Source organism: Dipodomys spectabilis, unplaced genomic scaffold (genome assembly GCF_019054845.1).
Source record: "Dipodomys spectabilis isolate Male_0828 unplaced genomic scaffold, ASM1905484v1 ptg000002l, whole genome shotgun sequence".
NCBI classification, from domain to species: Eukaryota; Metazoa; Chordata; class Mammalia; order Rodentia; family Heteromyidae; genus Dipodomys; species Dipodomys spectabilis.
Genome location: NW_024870679.1, coordinates 28,102,155 through 28,128,727, shown reverse-complemented (window position 1 = coordinate 28,128,727; position 26,573 = coordinate 28,102,155). Strand labels below are relative to the sequence as shown.

The 26,573-nt window shown below is 41.8% G+C and overlaps 1 protein-coding gene across 1 annotated transcript in view; it reads left to right on the top strand.

Annotated features, from left to right (window-relative positions):
• St6galnac5 (ST6 N-acetylgalactosaminide alpha-2,6-sialyltransferase 5) overlaps positions 1 to 26,573 on the top strand; it is a 172,898-nt gene that overhangs the window by 119,475 nt on the left and 26,850 nt on the right. The window contains exon 3 of the mRNA XM_042685065.1: positions 25,350 to 25,759. Within this exon, the coding sequence (XP_042540999.1) occupies positions 25,350 to 25,759 (410 nt within the window). The remainder of the gene's footprint in view (positions 1 to 25,349; positions 25,760 to 26,573) is intronic.

Genomic DNA, 26,573 nt, shown 5'->3' with positions numbered 1-26,573 from the left:
CTTACTACATATTGTATAAGGCACAAAATTAGCTACTTGAGCCTACTGTGTTAGGATTCTTCCAGAGAAACTGAACCAAGAGGATCCATATACACAAACACTATATATAATATATGTCATGGCATAAATAATATATGGTATATATTACATATAAGGACATATAAATCAACATATATGTTAAATAATATATGGTATATATTATACATAGACATTTATTATGCGTCATTGGTTTATACAATTTTACAGACTAAAAAAATCCCAGAATCTCTACAGCCTGCAAGTTGAAGACTCACAACAAACAGAGGAGCTGCTGATTTAACCTCAGTCAAGGACAAAAGAAGATGAGAGGAGATGTCCCAGTTAAACTATGAGACAGAAAAGAAGACAAGCTAATTCCTCCTTCCCACGCCCTTTGTTCTTTTCAGGTCCTCAATGGATCAAATGATTTGAACTGTAATAGGAAGGGCAGTCCATTTTACTGACTACCAGTTCAAATGCTACTCTCAACTAAAAACACCCTAGGAGATAGACCCACACATAATGTTTAATCTGGGGGTCAAGGTGGCTCAGTCATACCTATTTGCAGTAAGCTTGTAGTCTAGAAAGAGAAACAGATAAGCAAGCAGGGGAAAATGATGTCTATAATGTAAGCAGTACCAGTGGAACTGAAGCGGGAGTGCTTTAGGAATGCAGAAAAAAACCTTATTCTTTTTTTTTTCTTTTTGTCCTTCGTGGGGCTTGAACTCTGGGCTTGAGCGCTGTCCTTGAGCTCTTCAGCTCAAGGCGAGCGCTCTACCACTTGAGCCACAGCACCACACAGACTTTCCTGCCTGGTCTGGCTTTGAACCTCTATCCTCAGATCTCAGCTTCCTGAGTAGCTAGGATTACAGGCATGAGCCACCGGTGCCCAGCTATGAACCTTATCCTAAGAGCAGAAAACCTGGGAGACAGGTTCATTCTGGCCCCTATAAACTTGCAAGTGGATTTCTTCTAAGACCAGTCTTGGCAAGACCCAATAGGCAAGAAGACTTAGCTTCAGCCACAACCCACTTCAATCTCCTCCTTGCTGGCAGGAAAGATTTACTTTTGGACAACAAGCACTGCCCCAAGAAATGTCCCTGCTACAAAGCCCACAATGGTGATTACTCACTCACACATCCCCCACAGCCTACACAAAGGCTGACCATGAGAGATAAGTGATTTTACCAGATCCAGAGCTGGGATTGGAGTCCAGGTTTTCTGTCCCAGATGCTTTCATTGTATCATTAAATGCTGCCTTAGCCTCTTTGTGTGTTGGTCTTTCCATGCCAAAAAAAAAAAAAATCAATGGGATGATGCGCATTCTTTTAAATTACGTCATTTTCTTTTCCACTTTGTTTCATAATGGAGAAAATAACATGGTTCTCAAGGCTTTGAGCCATCCTACATCTACAGAAGGGAGGAGGGATATTACTCTGAAATTAAGATCTTCAACAGCTTCTTAAATGCTTCCTTTTTAATTGGGTGAAAGTAATATACTCATAATTGTTTCAAAAACAGTGTGGCAAGCCTCATTATTAAGATCTCTTATTTCTGAATGGCATGAGCAATTCAAAAGGAATGAGAATTAACAATGGCATGAATGGCACATTATATGTTCCAAACCTGGGTATAATCATTGCACAAAGACAAGAAGAAGCAGAGATTGAGACTGAGATGAGCCTTTCTGTAATATTTTTTAGTCGATTCGCATGAAGAGAGCCTGAACCCCATTCCAAGCCTGTGCTACATGCTCTATAACCAGGAAGAAAAAAAAAATAGAAACGCAAAACCTCCCTGCTTCCTCCAGAGCAATAAACACTGGGGGGCACTTATGGCGAGAGCCATTCTGTCATCAATTTCTATTTCCTTCATCATCAGAATGCCAATGAAGTAGAACAGAAGATGTTTCCACAAGATATTAAAATGACAGTCTCACTCTGTTCACTGAAGAACAATTCGTAGCTTTTCAATTGGTATAGTTTGGGTTCCAAGTGCAAATGCCTCTAGAGGCCAGGGAGGGGCAATAGATAGTGGGTCTAACCTGGGACAAATGTATTTCCACATGATAGAGCTGTTACTCAGTACTGCAGGAGTGTAAGTACAAAAGACTAGGGACCCAGTGGCACAGATTCCTTGAGTTCCAAGATAAGCCAACACTCTAGGTGTTTGCTTATTTCATTTATATTTTTAAATGGGAGAACCTCTGTCTTGAAATGTTGTGATGTTGTTGGGAGTTATCACTCTTTAGTAGGAGGAGAAGACATGGTTTAAGATACATTACAGAAACTTCTTATGGAAGACTCTGTAATCCTTAATTGTATGTAATGACTTTTCAACCAAGATTTAGTATAAATACTGACAAGTCTGCTCCCTATACTGCAGGGATGATGTGAAAAGAGACAATAGATTATGAATTCCTAAGTTTCAATGTGTCGGTAGGAAAGGGCTTAGTTAGCCCTTGCCCCAGTGTCTTCATCTATGAAGTGGTAGCTTCTAACCTGGTGATTACATACACACACACACACACACACACACACACACACACACACACACACAGAGTGACACCTCATCAGTGATTACTCCATCAGCCCTGAGCAGTTTTAGTTTCATTCTAAATTACAATGTTTTCTTCCCTTAGGCAACTTCAGACAAAAAAAAGAGTCTATTAGAGCATGTTAGTCAGGTTTCTGTTACTATAACTAAATATCCCAAATAATTCACTTAACAATAGGATTAGTTTATTTTTTCTTAGAGTTTTTGAATTTTCAGATCTTGTTGCTTTTTGTTCTTTGGAGAGGCAGTATGTCAGATCAGACATGTGTAGCAGAGGGAGCTGCTCACCTAATGGCAGCTAGAAATCAAAGAAAGAAATAGGAAGGAGCCAAGTTCCTAACATCTTTCAAGGGAATGCACCCAGTGACCATTGGATTCCACCTTGTAAATGGTCTACCATTTACTAGTAAAGCCACAGGCTGCGTAGACTTGGGCCAGCCCTTCAACACAGGAACATTCAAAAGATGTTCAAGGTCCAAACTATAGAACAGAACTCCATAGAATTTGGAGAGAAAGAAGGAAGAGAGGAAGGGATGAAGGAAGGGAGGGAGGGGGGGGGGGAAGTTCTGGATTGTGGTAAGAGTCATCCCTTTGAAATCTACTGGTATATCTTTATTCTTGTCATCAGGATTTTCTACATTTGGGTCTAACCAGCCCTGTTTCAGTTAAGAATTTTAACAAGAATTCAGAGTCCTAAGAGCAGTCATGATCCACAAGAACACACCAAGCACTGTGCCAGACACGTTCATAGTTCCACACAGCAGCCCCAAGAACTTCTAAAAAAGTTCTACTTCAGGTGGGAAAACGTAGGCTTAAAGAGAGAAAAACTAGGAGAAAAGAGGTCACAGCCCCCTGGCTCTAAAATCTTTGATGTGCATTACTCTCAAGATACCAAACATTAGCCACCTCATTGACTCCAAATTAGGCCTCTATTTAAATCCTGGAGTGGCCACTGACCGTCCTTTTCAGGTAATTAGACCAGGAACTGGCACAGTATGAGAAGCCAATAAATGATGGTGACCATTGTTAGTCCATTATCATTTTCTAAACCTTTTTTCTACTCTGGCTACAAAGCCATGCTGTGACACAAGAGAGCAAGAAGATCACTTAACAGATGACCATGATATTTTACAAGGGAGCCAGGACTGAGGCTGGGGAAGGACATGGGTGGTCTCAGCCTACCTATTGGACAGATGGCTTCCTTGGACCGCCAGTGAGTCAACGAAACCACACTTACTCCCATGAGCTTCTGGGAGGGGGAAAATGCCATCCATGTTTAAACTATTGGTATAGAATAGTGTATAGAAATCACATCTACCAGAGAACAAGGCAGAGGGAAAATACTCTGAGATTTACACAATGTCATTTGTTACAGGCACAGATAGCAAACATTTCCCATAGCTCAGTGGTTGGAACATTACACAACATGCCTTTTTCCAAATAGGATCTGTGAGAGCAGGAAGTGGCCTTCTCTTCCCTGCTGATTGAAGAATAGGGCAGGGCTTTGTTACTGCCACAGAAGTGCCTGGAACACAGGTGACATTGGGCTAGAGCAAGCCCTTCCATGTCAGATTTGCTTTCACTGCTATGTTCTCAGAATATGGTGATATAAGATGCTGGAGGAGTTTGCATGAGAGCCTACATCTTCATAGCCAAAGGGAAGTGCAAAGCTTGAAAGCAATCCAGCTAGACACTTCCCACAAAAAGTTCCCCAGACTATCTGAGCACCATCTCCATTCTCCACGTCAGTTCTACAGGCTGGCCTGAAGGAACCGCTGCCCAGAATTTATAATTAGCCCAGCTTTGTGTAAAGTCAGGCATGAGTGCTTTGTTTGCAATGTTGCAAGTTGCAAAAGCGTTCCAGGAAGTTCTTGCCCAGTTGTAATTATGATATCTAGGTTCTTTTTACTTTTTCCAGAAGTCCCACCTTGAGTATACCTGTAGCCATGACACAGAGCTGTTTTCTAAAATGTACTTTGAGCTGAGCATAGGGATGCCCCTGTAGTCCTAGCTACTGGGAAAGTTGAGGCAAGAGAATGACTTGATCCTGTGGTTGAGACCAGCCAAAGCAATCCAGCAACCCCTCTTGTCTTGTCACAAGACAAGAGCTTACAATTATGAGAATATGAGTGTCTGATGCTTATTTTCCTGCACCAAATTTTGTCTTATTTTTCCAACTTAGAGGTCTGACATCAAACCACCGGTATCTAGAAGCCTTGATCAATACACTCACTTCATAAAAGATCTGGGTCATATTTTACACAAAAACCTTTTCCAATTGAGTGAATACCATCAAAATAATGCAAAGAATTGGGCCAAGAATCTGTCGTATTGGTGATGAGTAATATAACTGTGTTAGTAACACAACACTTCAGAATGACCCTAAACTGAAAAATAGGGGTGACTTTAAGTTGTACATCTCCTTATGGATGACAGGAGGATAAGCAGTATATGTGAATTGTCACGTGTACTTGACATTTTTGTAGTGCACAGCACATCATACTGAGCAGCACTGGGGGCTATAGTCTCATACTTGTAAGTCAGTTCCAAGTGTGTTCAACTTTCTTCTCATTGTAGACTCACAGTTTTAGAAGAGGAAGCAGGGCATTTTACTAAATGTAGCAGCTACAAACCAAAGTTGGCATAAAACCTTAGGAATCGTTTACTTTTACTTCTCAGAGTTCTAAAAGCTATCAAAGTCCAACTAGGTAGGGATGCTGTATGTCTCAGATAGAGAATAATGAGTAGAATTATTTATGTCTCCCTTATTCTCTGAAGGCTGATGTTGCCTATTGCCTGGGACCTGGACTGGAGCTTTCAGCTATAACACCTGCAAATCACCTCTTAATGTCACTTGTGATTCCTTAAATCATGGCTGCTGAGTTCAAAGGTTGAACAATCCAAGACAAAGAGACAGGCAAGAACCATCTCACCATTCCTAAAGTTACACAGTGACCCTTTCTACTGCATTCTTAGCATTGGAAGGGAGGCACTAAGATCAGCCCATATTAAGTGCAAGGGGAATTAGATTCTATCTCTTGGTGGGAGGAATGTCAAAGAATTCCAGGATGTGAGGAAATTTTGTTTTAAGTACTTAAATTTGTCTCCTTTTGAAAAATAATTAGATCCAGGCATGGTAGCCAGCCTGAGCTCGAGACTCTATCTCAAAACTACTCCCTTCCAAAAATACTCCAATCTTTCTTTCATCATAGCTTATCAACACATCTCTTGAGAACTAAGTAAATAATAATAATAGTAATAAATAATTCTACCAGACTCCAACTAGCCAAATTGTTTGGGGCTGGGCTATGTTGCTTTAATCATTTCAAGATGAACTTATCCAGGAAACTTAGTGCTGTGTCCTCTAAGAAATCTCTGAAATTAGTAAATGGTTCTCCAAAAGTACACATAAAGCTTCTCAGTAGTAATAACTTCATTACAGTTTGGTGCCACCCTCTATACACCCAGACAGCTTGATGTGATAGGTCTGCTTCCTCCCATTCTCCTCAGGATACGCAATAGGCAATATCCATTGTGTGATAACTTGCATTGTTCACATGAGCCTTTGTCCAAGATAACAGTGCCTGTTCATCAATGTGATACATTGCACTCTGATTTTCCACTTCTGTCTTTCTTTGTGGATATTCCTTTCTCCTCTCTGATTGCTTTTTCTTTTTACACCATTACTCTAGTTGATAGTGCCAGGTTATCATTGGATCCCATCTCCCTCTCCAATAAGCCTGTGATTGATACTAATCTTCCTCATGGGACACATTTTATAGGATGCACAGTGGAAACCACTCTCTAAATCTTAGCTTTGTATGTGCTGACAACTTACAAGGTTGTAACACACACACACACACACACACACACACACACACACACACACACACACACACACACACACACATCTAGGGAAGCTCAGGAAAATTTGAGAACCATAGAATAAGACATCCTAATAAGAATAGAAATGACTTTCATACACAAACACCATTGTACCAGCCACAGTATGTATTCTCTCTCTCTCTTTCTCTCTCTCTCTCTGTCTCTTTGTCTCTCTGTCTCTGTCTCTGTCTCTGTCTCTCTCTCTCTCTGTGGTATGTTTCCCAGCCAATAAAACGCGTATCTAGACAAGTGCTATTTGGGACATGGCCAGTTCCTAGAAGCCCAGCATGCATCATTTCTCTCTTCTGAGGAGAGTGGTATTTTAATTACTCTAATGAAAGCTTTCCCTCACCATTGAGCCCATAAAAAAAGAAAATGCAGGTACCTGAAAATACCTCATTGAAGCAGCATCCGTGCTTTATGATACTCCTGCCCTTTTCCTAGGCAAATCAAGCTCCTGATAAATTGGTAGCTACAGGGTGCTACCCTTTCCTTAACACATGCTTTAGGTTTGAAACTTTATTGTTTTAGACCAAGAAAATACTTTGTAAAAGGTTCAGATATTGCAGTACATCGTATTTGTAAACTGGCATGTTGAGTTGAAATGCCTTTGTACAGTACTTAAAGATAACAATTTTTTCAAAGAATGCGAAAAAATTTGAACTCTCATATAAGGTTTGAGTCTGAAGTATAGAAAGCCAATTTAATGCAAATTTTGTTTATGACAGTAATTAGATTTTGTGTGTTGAGTGAAGATTTGTGTCCAGAAAAGAGAGGGATTTACTGCACTCCAAACTTTTAAGCAACCCACTTGATGTTCATGATATACTAAGTAGTTTACATGAAAGAACTTTCTGTCTCTTATACCCCAACATAAGAGTTATGAAACTGATTTTGTTTTGCATTTTAAACTGAAGATTCAGAACAGTTATAGCTACTATCAAATAATGTTTCATAGCTACAGTTTAGTCAAACTCTTATTCTGCATCTGAAAGTGAGTGCTCTTTTATTTTGGCTCTTTGAGGAGAGATGATATCTGAGAAGTCACCTGTTTTTCTCATCTGATTCTTCAGATTCCAGAAGGGACTTAAGCATGGGAAGCCCCAAAATTTCTGCATAGAAGAAATGAGCAGAGGACCTGCCAGTGAGTCCAAAATATAATGTAGATAAGAAGAGGTGTCATGAACCTAGCTGTGAACCAGACAACGGCGAGGTCATCTTCTATACTCTTCTGTATCTTACCTCTGTCCCCAGTCAGGGATCCCACTTGTCCTACATGTAAGATAATATGCATTAAGAGGTGCTAGGAAGGCTTCATGAATTCCAAAGTGTTTGAAAACACCCACTAGGAATCCCAAGACTACTGTCTCTCCTTTGGCATAAGGAACTGAGTTCTTATATCTAGGCATAATGTTCTCTTGAGAATCAGCTGTTTCTGGGAAGCTAAAATAATCTTTAGAACACAACTCATGGAGTAGATCAATTTGAATCAGAAATTGTGTTTTAGAAAGATCCAGAACATGGGATATACCTATAGCAAGAGTCAGAAGGCAGGCAGCACAGTTGGCATGGGCAGTGGGGAATTAAATGGAGGTAATGCACAAGGAATGAGAATGGGAGAAAGGGTCAAGGAAAGCACACATCAGCAGGCTCACAGTAAAGGCATTGAACAAGGCCTCCAAACCTCACTTAGGCCTTATTCCCCATCCAAGGCAGGCAAAATGTATAAATAGAGGCAAGGGAGCTCACACTTAAAAAGAGCCTCAGATTTCTCAAGAATTGATTTCAGGAAAGATCATTATTCTTCAGGAATTTTAAAATTGGAACAGTATTGTATATCAGGCAAGAAACTGACTAGAAATTTTCATCCAAATTCTAGTTCTAGCTATGGTCCTGATGAACTAAGTTCCTTTGAACAAATTTCTTTACTCCCAGGACTGCTCTTTTCTCTGTGGTTCATAATGTGGTTTATTTTAAAGGTCATTCATATAACCTTTGATCTATTTTACTGCATATTGGGGTTAAAAGACCCTGGGATATCTTAGTAAGGAGAGGTTCTGGCTTGTCAACCAGAGGAAACCTCCTTCTTAGATCCTGTGAGCACTTGGATCAACCTCGGCTTCTCTGCTGCCAGTTTTTTCCCTTTCATTCTGGTCCTGATGTCTCTACATAAGGGCACATCATGGCCAATAGCACTTAAAATGGTTCTTTAAATTGAGAGTATGGGAGGAGGGGTTGGAGAGAACAATGAAAGGGATGATATTCATTGAGATACATTATATTTATAAACTGACAAGTTGAATTGAAGCTTCTTTGTACAACTACTTAAAATAATTTTTTAAAAGAAACGAATACATCACTTTAATAAACCATGATAAATGCTAAAATGATTAATTAAATAATTAATTGAATTGATCTCTAGAAGGCACATGCATACCCTCTGGGTAGGCTTCTTTTGCAATAGAACATTGACCAATTTATCACCACAGCCTAATTCTAGCCCTGATATTGGCTTGTGGAAACATTTTTGACAGGGTTTCAAAGAGCAAACTTTAAAACTGACATGCTAAATTGAAACCGCTCTGTTTAACAATAATAAAAGATTGAATTTTAATTTTTTAAAAAACGAACTCAAGTGACTTTTCAAGGCAGTGGAAATGTAGCTCTGGCTCTGGGTGCCAGGGAGCAACAAAATGTGCTGTTATGACCTCCGTGTTTGTAGGGATTCTGTCTGGTTAGCTCACTCTTATATCCTTTGATGACTCAGAAATATTTGTTTGAATGAATCAGATGTGTTAGATACAAGTGTTAGGCTCTGAAGCATATTCTTAGTCACTGGTGTGCTTGCTCTCCCCCCCCCCCACTCTCTCCCACACACAAATATGCTATTTATCTGGTCAAGAGAAAAACAAGCAGAGAGCCTAGGTCATGGGCATGGATTTGGTCCATCAGCTGATGGAAGAAATGGGTCATCAGCTATTCAAGACCTGGGGAGACTGGGAGGGGTGGTACAGCCAAAAGGTTCTTTCCAAAGACTTCCAATCCAAAGACAAAAGGTAATGAATGGTAATGACACAGAGGCCACAACCAGTGCCACAAGCAGCGCCCACTCCAGGCTCATGGGGAGTCTTCTTCACACTTCTAGGAAGTAATCCCGAAAGATTATCACCCACCCTTGACCACTTCAAGGTGAATGTTATCCTTTATACTAATGATGGATAGAAATGAGTTCAGGTCCTTTACTTTTTTTTTTTTTTGGTTGGTTGTGAGGCTTGAACTCTGGGCCTGGGTGCTGCCCCTCAGCTCTTCAGCTCAAGGCTAGTGCTCTACCACTTGAGCCACAGCGCCACTTATGGTTTTCTGATGGTTTATTGGAGTTAAGAGTCTCATGGGGGGGGGGGGGGGCTGGGAAGTTGGCTCAGTGGTAGAGCGCTTGCCTTGCATGCCTGAGGCCCTGGGTTCGATTCCTCAGCACCACATAAGCAAAAAGAAAAAAAGCCGGAAGTGGCGCTGTGGTTCAAGTGGTAGAGCGCTAGCCTTGAGCTGAAGAGCTGAGGGACAGCGCCCAGGCTGAGTTCAGGCCCCACAACCCGACCAAAAAAAAAAAAAAGAGTCTCATGGGGGGGCTGGGAAGGTGGCTCAGTGGGAGAGCGCATGCCTTGCATGCCAGAGGCCCTGGGTTCGATTCCTCAGCACCACATAAGCAAAAAGAAAAAAGCCGGAAGTGGCGCTGTGGCTCAAGTGGTAGAGCGCTAGCCTTGAGCTGAAGAGCTGAGGGACAGCGCCCAGGCCCAGAGTTCAGGCCCCATGACCGGACCAAAAAAAAAAAAAAAAGAGTCTCATGGGCTTTCCTGCCCAGGCTGGCTTTGAACCACAGTCCTCAGATCTCAGCCTTCTCTCATCAGCTAGGATGACAGCTGTGAGACACCGGCTCCCAGCTCCTTTACTCTTGAACATAGGATATGACCCAATTTCATGGGGCCTGCACTCAGGAGCAAAGTGGGAAGATCTGCTTTCTCATAAGCCTCTTCCAATTACAGGAAGCCTGTGCTTGAGTTGGGTGTCCATTTACTGAGCATTTATTTGTGCCAGACACTCAGCTAGGTAGATAAGACAACATCTCTAAATTGTCTGGAACCTGGTAGGGTCCACTGGTAAGTAAGCCACCACCACAAGAAAGCTGGAATAAATCATATGAGCAATGGGCTAAAGATGAACTGAAAGGCTAACATTGGGAATGGAGAGAAGGGGCAACTAGTAGGGGTCAGGATTTCTAGTGCATGGAAGGAACAGAAGCAGATTTGGAGAGGCAGAAGATGAGCTCAGCTTCTGGTGTGTTGATGGTGGGGTTGCTCTTTGTGGCCCAAGGGTAAAGCTCATGAGGAAATGGATTAACATAATAGATACCATTTAAAGAGTAGTGAAATTTCATTTTTTGTACCTTAATAATATCCTTTCATGTTTGAAAAATAAAGGAATTATTTACAGTTCTGTTTTCCCTTCTAAGTCTTATTTTTTTAAAAAAAAAAAAAAAGAAAGAAAAAACAAGAACTACATCAGCCTCAGAGTGCAACTGACCATGAGCTGGGCTTGCCCAGTATGGAGTGTGGTCTGTCAGATCCTGTATTTAACAGAGCTTCTGCATGGCCTCTGCCCTGTGTCTTCCACACTGTCAGCTCTGAAGGACGTTTAATCCTTGCAGCTTCAAATTATTTAACCCTTCTGTGCCTTCTCAATGCAAATACTGATTCTAAAACCTCAGGCACATCCAGGAATGAGCAAAAAGATGAAAGTGTCCACCCCTGCTCAATCTGACCAGAGACTATATCTTTTTCCTTGCAACCCAAAACTTCCTAGTAAATCAGGTTCCATGATAGAATGTTAGACAACTTCATTGGAGGTTGGGAAAATGATCAAAGCCTCTTCGAAATGGTAAGGACATTTTAAAAGGTCTTATCTTTCTCCACTTTGGATTCAACCTGGGAGAAGAAGCAAACAAAGTGAGAGTAAAGGGCAGAATGAAACCCCTTTTCTGACACTTCAAGAATTCCTCTGTTCGTTCATTCAGCCAACATTGATTGTACGTCTCTGTATTTCAACCACTTTCTGTGAGACCCAGAGATAAAAATGTGATTTACAGTTCTGACAGCCCTAAGTTTTATTTTTTGAAACTAAAACCAACATCAGTCCTGAGGATAGCATAGAACAAGCCAGGCCAGTACAATGAGGGATGTGGTCCTAAGAAAGTGAATACTTGGTACGAAATGACGGTAGCCTCAAGGGAGATACGCTGGTGACTGACAAGCAGGAGAAAGCTCCTGTGTAGATGAATTATGAGTCATTCCCTCCTTATCACCAAGTATAGGTGGGGGAACTAAGGCACAGGGAAGTTGAGGAGTTTCCCCTAGGTCAGTGTCTGATAATCCCTTGGATGTGGAGCTAAGCAATCTTTATTATAGATGACTCTGGGGAGCAGTCAGCCTTCCTATGAGATCTCTAACAGGTCAGCTGTTGGTGGCTGGAGCAGGGAACTGACAGGGGCTTCATATAGTGGCTCTTCTACAGGCTACGCTGAGGACAGGACACTTTCAAGAAGGGGTTGATAGTCTATTTGAGGGAGTTTCAATAAGTCTTGAAATAAGTCAGTAAAAACAGCTATGAAATATAGCCTTCCCTCAGTGGGGAATGGAGAGTTACAGGTCATTGAGTCTGAGCTGTGATTAGAGCTATGTTTTAGAAAGAAAACATGGCTCATGTGCTCCAGCCTCTCAGTACAGTAAGGAGAAAGCAGAGGAAGTTTCCTGGCTACCTGGTACCATACTGAAGGTTAAACTGCCTGCTGTTGCAAACATGTTCAAAAGATGTATAATAGCTCCACAATGAGATTCTTGTTTATGTGGTCAGTAAGTTAATGGATGATTAAAGGTGTAAGTTTATGCTGCCTTCTACACGTGACTTCTGAGCTCACTAAGCCAGGTAAGTGAAGGTATCAGAAAGGGAAAGATTAGGGATCCACTGATCTCTGCTCTGTTCTATTGAGTTAATCCCATTGACTCTGCCTAAAGACGTGAGAACCAGAAATAAAATCCCTGACACCACCTCATTGCTATCATATCTGAGTAAGGAAAGAAAGGCTTATTCCCTCCAGCTGTAACTTTTCAAACAGTCTAGCACCTCATTTCAAAGTATGATTGAACAATGAGTTTTATGAGCAAATGAAGCTTAAAAATAGCATAATCACAGTCCCTCTTAGCACCAAATCTTCTTTATCTAAATTATTTGTGAAGGTTCCAAATTGATTTTATACTTTCCCACCTAAGTGAACCAAGTTGAGCTTCAGCTTTTCATGATGACTTAGGATGACCATTAGGAATATGTAACTTATTATAATACCAGTGATGTGAGTGGTGCAAAAGTTCTTCTCAACTGAATGCCTCCAGGATTCTCAGCTGTTCTGCTAAATTCCCTCTTTAACCTTTCTGATTTCTCAGAATTTTTAAACTCATCTTGTCTCCTCTGTGCTTCTAATTTCTTTATTTCTCATGGTTCCTAATTCCTCCTTGCATTTTTGTTACTTACAAGTCTTTCCCCCAGTAGGTCTTCTTTTATCTTGTCTCTGATCTTTTCCCCCTATTCCTTCCACTTGCTTTGCTTTTCATGGCAAGCAGAAGAACACACTCATACTCAGGAGTAGCATTGGCCAGGTGCCAACTGAAGCTATACCTCCAAAATTCTGTGAGCTGGAGAAATTTACTCTCCAAGCCTGTTTTGTGAAATATAAGCATAGGAGGTAATACAGATTTTACAAAGGCTGACCTCAGGGCTGAGATATATAAAGATTTCTTTGTAAAAGTTAATAGTCACTACTTTTGTTGTGTTAGCATTTCTGGGTTATGGTTTCTATGGGCATCATCAATACAAACAGAAACAGCCCATCTAACTCTAGAGAGCCAGAATCCACATACAAACAGGGGAGGAGAGGGGAGGGAAGAGGAAGGAAGGGGAGGGAAGGGAAGGAGAGGGGATGGGAAGGAGAGAGGAATCTAAAACTTAAAATTCTGAAGCCCTTAATTCAATCTACATTCTTTCCCCAGTTTCCAGAAGGAGCAAAAAATCTGTCTCTTCCTGCCAGGAATATGCTATATTGTGTTTTCCAGGCACTCAATAAGTCTGGCAAAGTCAGCTGCGAACTTGGCAACCTGCCTCAGAGTTTCTATTACATAAACAGTAGGTGCTTAATAGCTGTGTGTTGAACAAATGAAAGGGGAAAAGAAAAAAAATGTGACTGTTCACTAATGCGAAGCAAGCCATTGTGTGGCCCAGAGGAGGCATCATGGTTAGCAGGATGAAGGCAGGTGGCAAAGTACATTAGCATGTACATCACAGCCAATGTCCATCATGGTCAGAGAATGAGGAAACTGTGCCCGCGTCAAAGTCCTGTCCTAGCTTCATTCTTTATTTTAATCTAACTAATGGCTACCATAATAGTAGCTAATCAAGGTGGTGCTTACAGAGCCTAGCAAAGTGAAAAATTACGAATTTATTTACTCCTCTGTTTCCAGCTGAGGTGTTGAGTTGTTATCAGGCGGAAGATGACCAACCTTTCTCTCCCAGAGCTTCTAAAGGAGGTCATTGAGTAAACAAAGCATCAGCTTAGAACTCCCACGTGCCCACACAGACACAATCTGCTACTTCTAGCCACTTGACGAGAGTCACTTCCCAGAAACTCAGACCAGGACTCATTCTGGGCACTCTCTTTTGCTCAGAGAATTAAATACTGAACATCAGACTTCATTTATTGTGTTAGTTTAATATGTTCCTCTGTCTTTTATGAGAAAAGTCAGTATTTGCCCCCAGATTCACTATTCTCCTTTGGATGGATATGCCTCTTTGTCTACACTGACCTTATCAAATGGAAAAGGAAATTATTCTGGAAGGATTTAGTCGCTCGCCTTAACTAATTTAGTTACTTGTACAAGTATTTAGTGAATATAGGAGGTGCTGAGGAGACTGTGGACAGAAACCCACACAAACATGAACCTGGTTCATAAGAACATCACAGTTCTGTTGGTGAAAAGACATTGGACCAGTGATTCTCCACAAAAGAAATGCAAAGGGCAAAGCAAAGCAAAGGGCCAAACTGGTCAGAGTTGGAAGGTTCCTTAAAGGAATGAGGCCCTAGGGCAAAGCTTTATGAATTTCACCCCTATGGAGCTACAAAGAGCTAAAAAGTCCAACACAGTCAGGGCTATTGGAGCTGAAGATGGAGCCATGAGAGGGTAGGAGATACACCATAGCCTGGCAAGGTGTCAGGGCCTGGTAAGTTATTTTCAAAGTAACAGGAAATCATGCAGACATACTAGGAGGCCAGAGGCTAGAGGTACTAATCAGATGAGGTTCTTTTTTTGTTGTTGTTCTTGCTGTTGTGGTGCTGGTGATGGAACCCAGGGCCTCACACTGGCTAAACAAGCACTCCATCATTTGAACTATACTTTCAGCCCTTTTGTCTGTGTTTTACTTTTAGATAGGGTTTTAATAACTTTTCCTGGAACTCATGATCATCCTGCCTCTACTCCCCAAGTAACTAGTATGTGCTACTGCACCCACCTAATTTCAGATGAATATTTTAGATAGGACCCTCTGGTTGGTGTGGAGAATACACAGTAATGAGAGGGGGAGGGTTATAAGGCACAGCAATGAAGACTGTGATGGTCAAGTAAAGGATGGGTGAAAGGAAGTCTTTATACTTATTTATAATTATTATAATTATTAACTTCAAGAGAGAGGTGGACATGCAGTCAGAAGCTCAATGAGAGACTGGACTTGAGGCAAGAGAGCTTGGCAGGTGCTTTGAGGGAGCTCTTTTCTTATCTCTAATAATGAAGCCATGAAAAATACTCACAGCTAGTTTTTAGTGTGTGCCAACCATAGCTATTTTCTGGATGAGCAAACCAAGGCTGAGAGTGGGGTTGACTCTGTGGATAAGTGACTGAACTGAATTGGTCCCCAAGCCTGCCTTCCAGCCACCTTCTACCTTTTCTATATCCATACTATGAATGCATTGCTATAGTCACTGAGATATGTGTTTTCATTTGGGCTACTGACATCACAGCTCTTCACCACATCCTTTAGCTACACGTGGAACTCATATGGAATTCATAATTCTCTTGCCCTTGGCCTTTAGTGATCTTCCCAGCTTTTGAATCCTGGTTCTGTGTATCCTAGGCCCCTTTCAAACATGGCTGAAGCCAGAGAGGCCAATTTTGTAGAATCAGGCCACGCAGCCTGATTTGAGACCACCTTGCGCTAATGAGTGTGTAGCTTTCTGTTTGTTTTAATGAGCACAGGGACCTTTACTTCCAACCTCCTCTCGAGAAAGTAATTGCATGTGAGCGACCTTTGAAGGAACCCATGTCAGGCAGTTACAGGAAGGTGGCAGGTGGGCCAGCCACTGCTGTGCTAACATTCTCAAGATACAGAAGGGTCTAGGCATGCCCCAAGAGACAAAGGACCATCACTTACTGATTGCTGAGAAAATAGGGCACCCAAGAAACAAGGAATTTCTTCCACTATCTATTGAGCAGATACTCTGTGCCATACATTGAGCTTCATCCCTACCCTTGTGCTCTTGTCATAGTGTCAGGGAACAGAAAACAAAGAATTAAAACTTCACATCACTGGATATTGTGAGAAGCAGCTAGTGGGAAAGAAACAAACTGGGTGGTGACTAGTGATTAATTTTGCTTCTACTTTTCTCATCTGATAAAATAGACAATGGTGAATTCACTGCTCAGGGCTGTATTCAAGATTAGGTTACATGATGTATTTTGGGCTGGGAACAGTGCCTGGTACCTAGGTTGACTATCTCATTAGTGTTATGAAGGATCTTTGTTTTAGATACATGAGGGAAGGCCTCCTGGAGGAGGTGATTTTTAGACTAAGAGATGAGAAGGAAGAAAGCATGTGAATAACTGGGGAGGCCTGGACCAGAGAAAAGATACCCACTTCTCTCAGGAACAAAAAGCAGATCAGCTGTTGAATAGACTGGAGAATGAAGAGAGAGGGACAGTGAAATTTGGTGATAGTCTGAAACAAATTAGACTCTTACCAGGGAAAGAAATTGAGTTTTATTCTCCAGGTGGGTCAGAGGAATGGTGTGAGTTATGCTTTGAAACTATACAATGGTGAGAAGAATGACTGTTGGGGCCAGGTGGTAAAATGAGGGAAGATAGTCACCAGGTAGGGATGCTGTTGAGACCTGTCAGAAGGATTTCCCACACACTGGTTGTCTTAAAACCATACAGTTTTAAATGGCTTCTTCTCAAAGAACTGAAAGCTAAAAATCTAAATTCCAGATATCGATAGCACCTTTTCCACTCTGAAAGTTCTGAAAAGAATCCTTGGGTGCATTCTCCAGATGTGAGAAGTCCACAGCATTCCTTACCTCATAGATGCCTTATTCCATTCTGCCTTTCTGCACCTCTTCACATTTGGCAGTAACAAGAATGAAGGCTTGCCCTAATCTTGTGTGAACTCTTCTTGATATTTTGAGTCACAGCCTAATTATATCTGCAAAACCCTATTTCCAAAGAAAGTCAGTCGCGGAGAGCTGGGAGCCTTCCACGCATCCACTGAGAAGAGGGTCCTCACTTGCCAACCTTGGGAGTGCTCTGCTGGCTTGAAATTCACCCAAGTCACCCAACTTCTGGGGCAACAGTACCCTGTCATGCACAGAGGCCACGTAGGGCTGGAGAGCTACTAGATGGTTCTGTTCAGTTCCTGGCTGCTTACTGCAAACAGGCAGGTAGCTGTTGCAGACGTGGGTAGGCCTGCTGATGGGCAGCCTGCCAAAGAGGAATGCCCTCTCTTTTCATCTACCTCCACTTGTACTTTTAGGTCCACCTTAACTGTGTTATTATTTCATGTTTGTTTTGTGAGTCTCCAGTGACTTTGAACAGTCAATCTATAGATTTTAGGAAGGAGACTCTAGACCCAGCTCATGTGCTGCCTTGAGCCCTTTACCTTGAACAAATGCCATAACCCCTGAGCTTTGGCTTCTTCTGTACAGTGAGAGCACCCATCAGCCCTGTGGGCCTCAGTATGAAGGATAGATCAGAATTACATGTAGCTCTGGTTAAAACACAGAGCTTGCTGGGCACCAGTGTCTCATGTCTGTAATCCTAACTACTCAGGAGACTGAGTACTGAGGATGGCGGTTCAAAGCCAGCCCAGGCAGGAAAGTCCATGAGACTCTTTTCTCCAATTAGCCACTAGAAAACTGGAAGTGGCGCTGTAGCTCAAGTGGTAGAGTACTTGCCTTGAGCTGAAGGGCTAAGGGACAGCAAGTAGGCCCAGAGTTCAAGCCCCAAAGCCCCATGACCCACAAAACAAAAAACAAAAAAAAAAAACCCAGAGCTTTAGGCCCCACCCAGAATCAGACTCAGTAGTCTAAGGTAAGGCCTGATAATTAAGATTCTTGCCATGTCTCTGAACTTTGTTACTTCTGGCTTAGAAATCATACTGTGGGGGAATACTCTATGGGAATTACTGACCTAGATCATGGCTGAGATTTCTGCCAGATCTGCTTGGGAATGCATTTAAATTGTAGTATGTCAGTCAAAACAAAGTGAATTCTTCCGCCTTAGTTAGAAATTTTTAGTTAGAAATGTCAATTCACTGCTTATACGACTTTTACCTTGGATTTACCCCGCAGACCTAAGGTACTGAGTAAACGCCTCTTTCTTGCTTTGTTCTGGTATAGACCTTCCATCCTTCTCTGGCTCCTGGGCTCCCCACACTCAAGATCCCTGCAGAAGTCAGCTGAAAGCTGGCTCAGAGTTCAATAGAATTGTCGACTCTTGATTTCTTCTATTTCATGTGGAAGGCCAGCCATAATTAATAGAATTATAAACCTCAAAATAATGATATAAATAAGTCCATAGAAAGCTATTCAACATCACTTGTCATTAGAAAAACGCAAATCTCAAAGCACAGTGAGATATCTTCTCTCATCCATTAGAATAGTTATAATTAAAAATAGTAAGCTGGGCGCCGGTGGCTAATGCCTATAATCCTAACTACTCAAGAGGCTGAGATCTGAGGATCACAGTTCAAAGCCAGCCCAGGCAGAAAAGTCTGTGAGACTCTTATTTCCAATTAACCACTAGAAAACCAGAAGTGGTGCTGTGGCTCAAGCAGTAGAACACTCGCCTTGAGCTGAAGAGCTGAGGGACAGCTCCCAAGCCCAGAATTCAAACCCCATGACCGACCAAAAAGAAAGAAAAAAAGAAAAAAAATAGATAATACATAATGTTGACAAGAATATAGAGACCTTGGAATCTTTATACATTTTATGTGAAAATGTAAGATGGAGTAGCTACTTAGGAAAGCTGTCTGGCAGTTTTTTCTCAAAATGTTAAGCAAAATTATATTATGAACTAGAAATTTCATCCCTAGTTATCTCCCTAAAAGAAAATTTAAGGAGTATGTCCACATAAAGATATGTGTGTGAATGTTCATAGTACCATAGCAACTGAGAAAAAAAACAACCCTAGTGTCTATCAACTAGTGAATGTATGGACAAAATGCAGTGCATTCATACAATAGGATGTTACAGCATTAAAAAGAAACAAAGCACTAATATATGCTACAAATAAAATAAACCTCAAAATTATGCTGAGTGAAAGAAACTAGACACAAAAGACTATATGAGGTAGATATCGGTGTGGTGGCTCATACTTACAACCCTACCTACTCCAGAGGTTGAGTTTGAGGATTGCTGTTCAAAGCCAGCTCAGACAGGGAAATTCTTGAGGCTCTTATCTCCAATTAACAACCAAAAAGCCAGAAGTAAAGCTATGGCTCAAGTGGTAGAGCTCTAGACTTGAACAAAACAGCTTGGGACAATGCTTAGACCTTGAGGAACATCTCCAGGCTCACCCCTCTTAGCTGACTGACAAATGTAGAAATCAAAGGGTATAGGTGGGAGGATTTTTGTGGCCCTGAAGGCTAGTGGGTGGGCTTGTCATTGAAGAATAGGAAAGAAGCTTCTTAAAAGAGTAATGTTTTTCTAGTGAATCACATTAAATAATCAGCATGGCTTTCACCAAGAGTCAGCCTGGACAAAGATTGACAGCTAATAAAAGCCTAGTAATTACAGGAAAACATCAGATTTGAAAGTGCAGGGATTCTTGAAACACCTGAAGCCATTTAATATATCTGATGTTTGCTCCAGACCAACAGGCAGCTCCCAGAGCAAGACCGGCCTCATTACTGAGCTAATGGGCATTATGCTTGGAGGTACCTTTCTCTCTGCCAAATAAATCAGAATTTTAAAAAGTGAAGCCTGATACTGCTAGCTGCAAATGTTTACAAGGACATTGCCGAGTGTTTTAGGTGTCAAGTTTAATTTGACTTGGCCTGTTCTATTCTCTGAAGAAAGGCTCCAGAGGCATCAACTGGGGTACAGAGAGAATTCTGTCTGCTCTCGCTCCTTGGGCTGTGACAGAAATCAGACCTTGATTTCCTGAGCAAGCTTGCTCAAGTAGGAATTGCTCCTGTCTTCACCGCCCAAAGGGCTTCTCTGTGATGAAAGTTATCATGCTTTCCTATGCCGAGATTGGGGGAGGGGGATGGAGAATTTGGCTTTTTAATTTTTATTGCTTTGGGTTTTTGTAGCTATTGTTTGTTTTTTTTTGTTTTGTTTATTTTATTGATGGGGAAAAGGAGGCAAGGGAATTGAATCACACATTTAAAACACTATGAAATATTTTCAACCCTTGCTCTACCTTGCAGACACAGTGCTGGGTTCTGGGATGATAGATAAGGCTTATCAATTGTCAAAATACAAAAGGGATAGTATAAAATGAAATAAAGCCAAAAACTCGGTTTACATGTTCACAGACATCTGTATGTGAACCACTTCTCCCTGGGGAGCCACTCACCCACCTCCCACAGGCCCTGGTCCAGCTTGTTTGCTCCTCCATGGGGTCCTGGGCCGGAACTGCAGCACTGAGCCTCATCAGCCTGGAGAAGGCGGAGCTCCTCCTTGTATTGTGGATTTTCCTGGGCATTTTTCACCTCACAACAGCTCTAATGACCTTGGCATCAAATCTTACAGGGGATTAATAACTGGCTGGGCTTAATGGCCCTCACTGTGTCCTGGGCCATTTTCCCAGCCAGCCATTAATTCCAGGCAGTGCCCTGAGCTCTGGCCATTATGGGCTCCCTGGGCTGATAGGCTGCCCTGAGGTAGCAGGAAGCAGCCTCCTCTGCACATGGAAGTTTCTAGGGTCCATTCCCTCCTCCCACCACAGCATCAGCACTAAGGTAGTTATAAACCAATTGCTGGTTAGTGTGCTACATTATATATCTCCTGTATATGTCTCAGGATGTAGATTTTCTCTTAGGACAGAGAAGGCAAAAGTTTGAGTTTCGTTCACTCATAAATCCATCCATCCCTCATTAGTTAAATGCTTTTTATAAGTCAGGATAGAAGAGAGATTACCAAGACTAGGGTGACAATATAGTTATCCATATTTCCAAGCAATGAATGGAGCATCTGACCAAATACAACGTTAAGGAAAATGTCCCGGAGAATGAGCCTGAATACTATGTGGACGAAGCCAGAGCGGTCTTGCTAAATGGAGAATCCAGCTGGGAGTCACTCAGTCTCCTGTGTCCTCCTCCATGGTGCTTTATTTCCCAGGCAGACAGGCAGAGCCACGTGTTAACCTTTGCCATGCTCTGCTTAGTGACTTATCAACCCAGCAACCTAGTACTTGAGGGAAGAGCATGTGAATACTGCATCTGGAATCTTAATTCACCAAGGGGTGAGTAATTCCATCCATACCATTAAGACACTACAGACTCTACTGATCTGTAGTGAAAGAGAGAGGAACATGGCTGTTTCAGAGGACTATCCTCCTAAGAAATTGTCATACCATGTGTATGCTCTTTAGTTAAAAACAGTATAACATGATGTTTGAACTGCTACTGCCATCTTATTGATATCACTTACCAAAAGGCACTTAAGCTACAGTTCAGATTTCAGTCTTGTTTTTCACTGTTTGATGTGTCTTTAATTTTTTTTTCATTGTTTGATGCATCTGCACAGCTCAAAGACTGGTATCAATATATAAGATAATTCATAGCAAAAAGCTCGTGCAGGTTGGCAGGAAGGAGGAGGGGAAGGATTTATGGGACCGAGTTGACCTGAGAGTATTCTGACGGCGTCCAATCATGCCAATAATGTCAGAGGTGTAGTCAAGAGCCTTAGTCTTCATGAGAGGCTCTTCTTCAAGGAAAGAAGATAAATAGAACAAGGTCCTTGGAATGTCCCTATGGTGATAGGTGCTTCCCCTGTCAATCCTCTGCTGTGAGGATTCCAGCAGAAAAATTATGGGGGAAAGAGATACTACTGGGATCTTTCTGTAAGTTGTTTCCCTAGTAACAGTGAGCAGGTCTTGAACTTATAAATTAAACTGGAAAATTTGGGATCATTATAGGTGATTCTAATGAGATTAACAGGTTTCTCTATGTAACCTTATGGAGAAAATATACTGATTTACATGGAACTTCAGGGTGAATTAACTGCATCATTCATTTTAATGAGTGATGAATCACTGTCATCTGGCCACAAGTATCTAATTCATCTCCTCTTTGTTTTGAATTGGTAGGAAAGGTAGTTCATTTGTTTGTGGAAAAGTTAACTTTAGACCCTCAGTCTCACATTCTCTTCATGTAACATGCTATTTGCAAAGGATCTTTTTATCTTTTTTTTGGGGGGGGGGGGAGGGTCCAGACATGGGGCCTGAACTCTGGGCTTGGCCGCTGTCTCTCAGCTCTTCAGCTCAAGGCTAGCGCTCTACCACTTGAGCCACAGAGCCACTTCCGGCTTTTTTTTCTGCTTATGTGGTGCTGAGGAATCGAACCCAGGGCCTCAAGCATGCAAGGCAAGTGCTCTACCACTGAACGACCTTCCCAGCCCCTTTTACCATTTTCATAGAAATGTTTAGTGGGCTTCTACATGAGTGGCAGAAATGTGCCCAGGACTAAGGACTTCCCCAAGATGCAGGCCTGTGGCCACCTAAAATTCAGAATCAGTTCTGTGGGACTGCTGTGTTCCACCATCAACCATCACCATCAACCATCTATTGGCTCTTTAAAGTGAAACTTTGGTTTCTGAGTCTCTGTTCTACCTGCTTTGTTTTCCAGACTTGTCCTATCATGTTTATGACACTATGAACTACTCTTTCCTTTCCCAAGTTATCTCCTATGTGGTTTCCATCCATAATCCCTTCCTGGTTGTCTTTTATGGACAATTCTAAATCTACCCTTATCTTTGGTTCTCATAGCCCCTTGGGTCCAATTAGTCCAGCACTATAATAGTTTCTCTGGGAGCACCCTCACCCTTGACTACATATTCTTTGAGGAAAAGGTTTCATTGATTATTTTATCGGTAACACCAAGTTCAGTGCCTGGTTCATAGTAGGAACTCTATCATGAATAAAATTGTTAAGCTCATTGCTTCCTTATCATTTGTGTTTGGTCTGTTCCAGTAAAATGAGAAAAACGGGAAGTTAAGTGTTTCTTTGGGCTACCGAAATTACCCTTCACCCCATAGTACCCCAAAGGACCCAAGAGGACTTACTTCTTCTTTCAGGTCTAGTGCTTCCTGAGGGAAATGTTTTTCCTCAAGAAATAAATCAGCTTGAAAATATGTACCACCATCATGGACTTAAGATTGTACTGAGTGGCCCTTCAAGAAATGGAAGTCTTCATTAGAAAACCTTTGTCACCTTACTGCATCCATCCAGCCCAATACCTTCAGAGCTGTCACAACATAATCTATTGATTTAAAAATAACATAACTCAGCTTCTGGGAGTTGGAAGCAAGGTAAACAATGAATAACTATCCCATGACACTGTGCTACAGTAGTAACATAATGGTTAATCCCACTGGCTTTGAAACCAGACTTCCTCTCCCACTTCCAAACTGTATGACCTAGAACAGATTGCTTCATTTTTTAAAACTTCAATATTAGGAAAATGGCAATGATGATATAATATCTATCTACCCCTGGAAGAGTCTCTGAAGAATTAATACAATTATATAATGAGCTTTGTAAATGTCTGGCACAGGGAAAGAGCACAATAAATAGGAGCTACTTGATGACACCTTTCTTTATATTCCCAGCTTTGCTGTGCTCCAAACAACCCCCATTACCCAGACCTCAATCAACTCTCTTCCTCATACATGTCACATCCTAATGCATTTCTTCAATGACCCACTTTTGATAAAGGATCCACTGTGCCTCTCCAACGCACAAACTTTGAAGAGCCCTATTTTCTCCATTTTTGCATTCTGACTGCCTTATCCAGTATTTGTCACCCAAGAGCAACTGGCTATTACATGAATGGTACGAATTTGCAATGGTTGACTCTATTTCACAAACCCATGTGTCAATTACACCCAAAGAGATCAGTACAAATTTAGCAAGTACTTACAATATGCTCCCAGTATGCTTCATGCTAAATGACAATCTCAAGAGCACTATCATTTATTGAATGATTATTATGTCAGGTTCTATGCTAAGAACTGAGTTCAACCACATGCAATTGCTATTTATGCATATCAAATTACTCATTTCAAGTAGTTCAGCCTAATATTGTGTGGATCTTAATTGGTTCCTTTTACTAGGTAGAACAGAGATTTTTCTTGTTTAGTGATAAAGAAACTATGGTTTGTGGAGGTCTGTGATTTGCCAAGACTCCATAGCTGATAGAAACCTGGATGAACTCATTCTATTACAGCTCAGACCCCATGCTTTAGAGGCCTTGCTGTGAGAGAAGCGTCTGTCCTGGGGTCTTCTTAGTCAGGTCCTAAAGTCACAGCCATGGTTCAGGAAACTCGCACAGTAAATACAAGACTGCATATTTGCAGAACTAAATTGAATCCAACTTCTTGAGGCCAGGCAGGGAGCCAGTGAATCCTGATCAAAGTTAACAGAGAAGGGCAGAGGCTCTGGACTAAACCTAACAGTGTAGCTTTCTCTCTGAAGATCCTGATTGTCATTTTCTTTGGCACTTAACTGGCATTGGCCTCAGGCTCTACTTTCATTATCTTCTAATAACAACTAAGAGATATTTCTCATTAAATGTGAACAGAGGGATGTTTAATTTGTTAGAACATAGGTGTCCACAAAGCAAATCATTGGTTCAGGGTGTTGAACTCAGCACTGCGATTGGAGTTGTCCCTGGTGGCACCACATGGTCAGGGCTTCCTCGTGGCACATGTTTGCTGCAGATGAAAGAAGAGACCAAGCTTCACAATTCCTACATGAAATCTGGGGCTCTGAACTTGACGCTTTCTTTACATGCAAATGGAAGGACTCCATTCTCCCCCTTCCTTACAACATTATTTCCAAATCAGGTGTTAAAGGGGTTACAGTCCCCATGTGGCTTCTTGTGTGAGTCTAATGTGATGTTTTTACATAGGGTAGACATATTTGAACAGCATCTAAGAATGTTAATAAATGCTTACCTTTTCAGTAGTGTGAAGAAGAACATCAAAATCAGTGTCATAAAGAGGATGAGCATGATGGTACAGGCCCATAATCACAGCTTTGCCTAGTTAATGTATCCATGTGGTTATTTAATGTCAGAAAATGTTAGCCAAGATATAATAGATTGATGGCAGTGCTCTTTTTCTTGAGTTCATTTCTCTTGGATCACCAGTTTAGAGAGAATGTAAGGATCCTTGATGGTCACAGTGGATGGAATATAATCAGGCAGGTCGCCAGATGAACACCCTAATCTCACTCATGGTAGGGAGATAACTAAGTAAGTTCAGTCCATTGTGCCTGACATTGCCTCCTCCATCCTTCCAGCCTCTGAAAATGCACTGCAGGGACTGCGCCCTGGTGACCAGCTCGGGGCATTTGCTCCGCAGTGGGCAAGGCCCCCAGATTGACCAGACAGAGTGTGTCATCCGCATGAATGATGCCCCCACCCGCAGCTACGGGCACGACGTGGGCAACCGCACCAGCCTGAGGGTCATCGCCCATTCCAGCATTCAGAGAATCCTCCGTAATCGCCATGACTTGCTCAACGTGAGCCAGGGCACTGTGTTTATCTTCTGGGGCCCCAGCAGCTACATGCGGAGAGATGGCAAGGGCCAGGTGTACAACAACTTGCATCTCCTGAGCCAGGTGCTGCCGCGGCTGAAGGCATTCATGATCACAAGACACAAGATGCTACAGTTCGATGAGCTCTTCAAGCAGGAGACTGGCAAAGACAGGTATGAGAGAGTAGCAGAGGCTTCAGGGCCATTGAGGACATGTTCTGATTGGTTGATTCACTGAAAGCAAAGCTTTTGTTAAGGGTTGGTGTTGTGGACTGCTGTTTGTGGCATTCATGTCATGGATGGGTCCATAGAGCTCACTGGTAGGGTAGGCCTTCTATCCATCTTCTTCCAGCCTTACTTCCATTTCACCCGACCCCACCTCCACTGGCTGTCCAAAGTGAATTTATGAATAAAGTAAAATGAGACTGTGGTATGGACAATTCGGGACCAAATCCCTACTTTGAGGAAAAGGCTATGTAGCTACAGGCATATCTTAGTAAACAAGCACCATAGAATAGCCTCATTACAATTTCATTGGCTCATGTGAACACTGCCAAAAAGAACTGTGTGAGTTTGATTTTTCCCATTCAAAGGCAGCCATTCACCAAGCGGTGGCCTGTGTGCTGAGTCATCTGTGAGAAGTTAAGGGTTCTGTGCATGTAGAGCTAAAAACATGTCATGATTAGGGCAACGTTGTCTAATCTGTTCGTGAAAACTCAATAGTAGAATATGAAGTCAACGTAATAATCTCTTTTTCTTGAAAGGGAATAAAAGAATGGAGTAAAGTGGGATAGAAGAGACAATGTGTACATTCATCCTATATAGTAGGGCAAAGTATTATATCAAGAACTTTTATTTCAGATAGATAAGTGATGGCTAGATGATACATAGATAGATAGATAGATACATGCATACATACATACATATGCAAATAGGAAAAATATCCTAAACCTATTCATGGATATGCTAAAACCCAATGAATTGCACA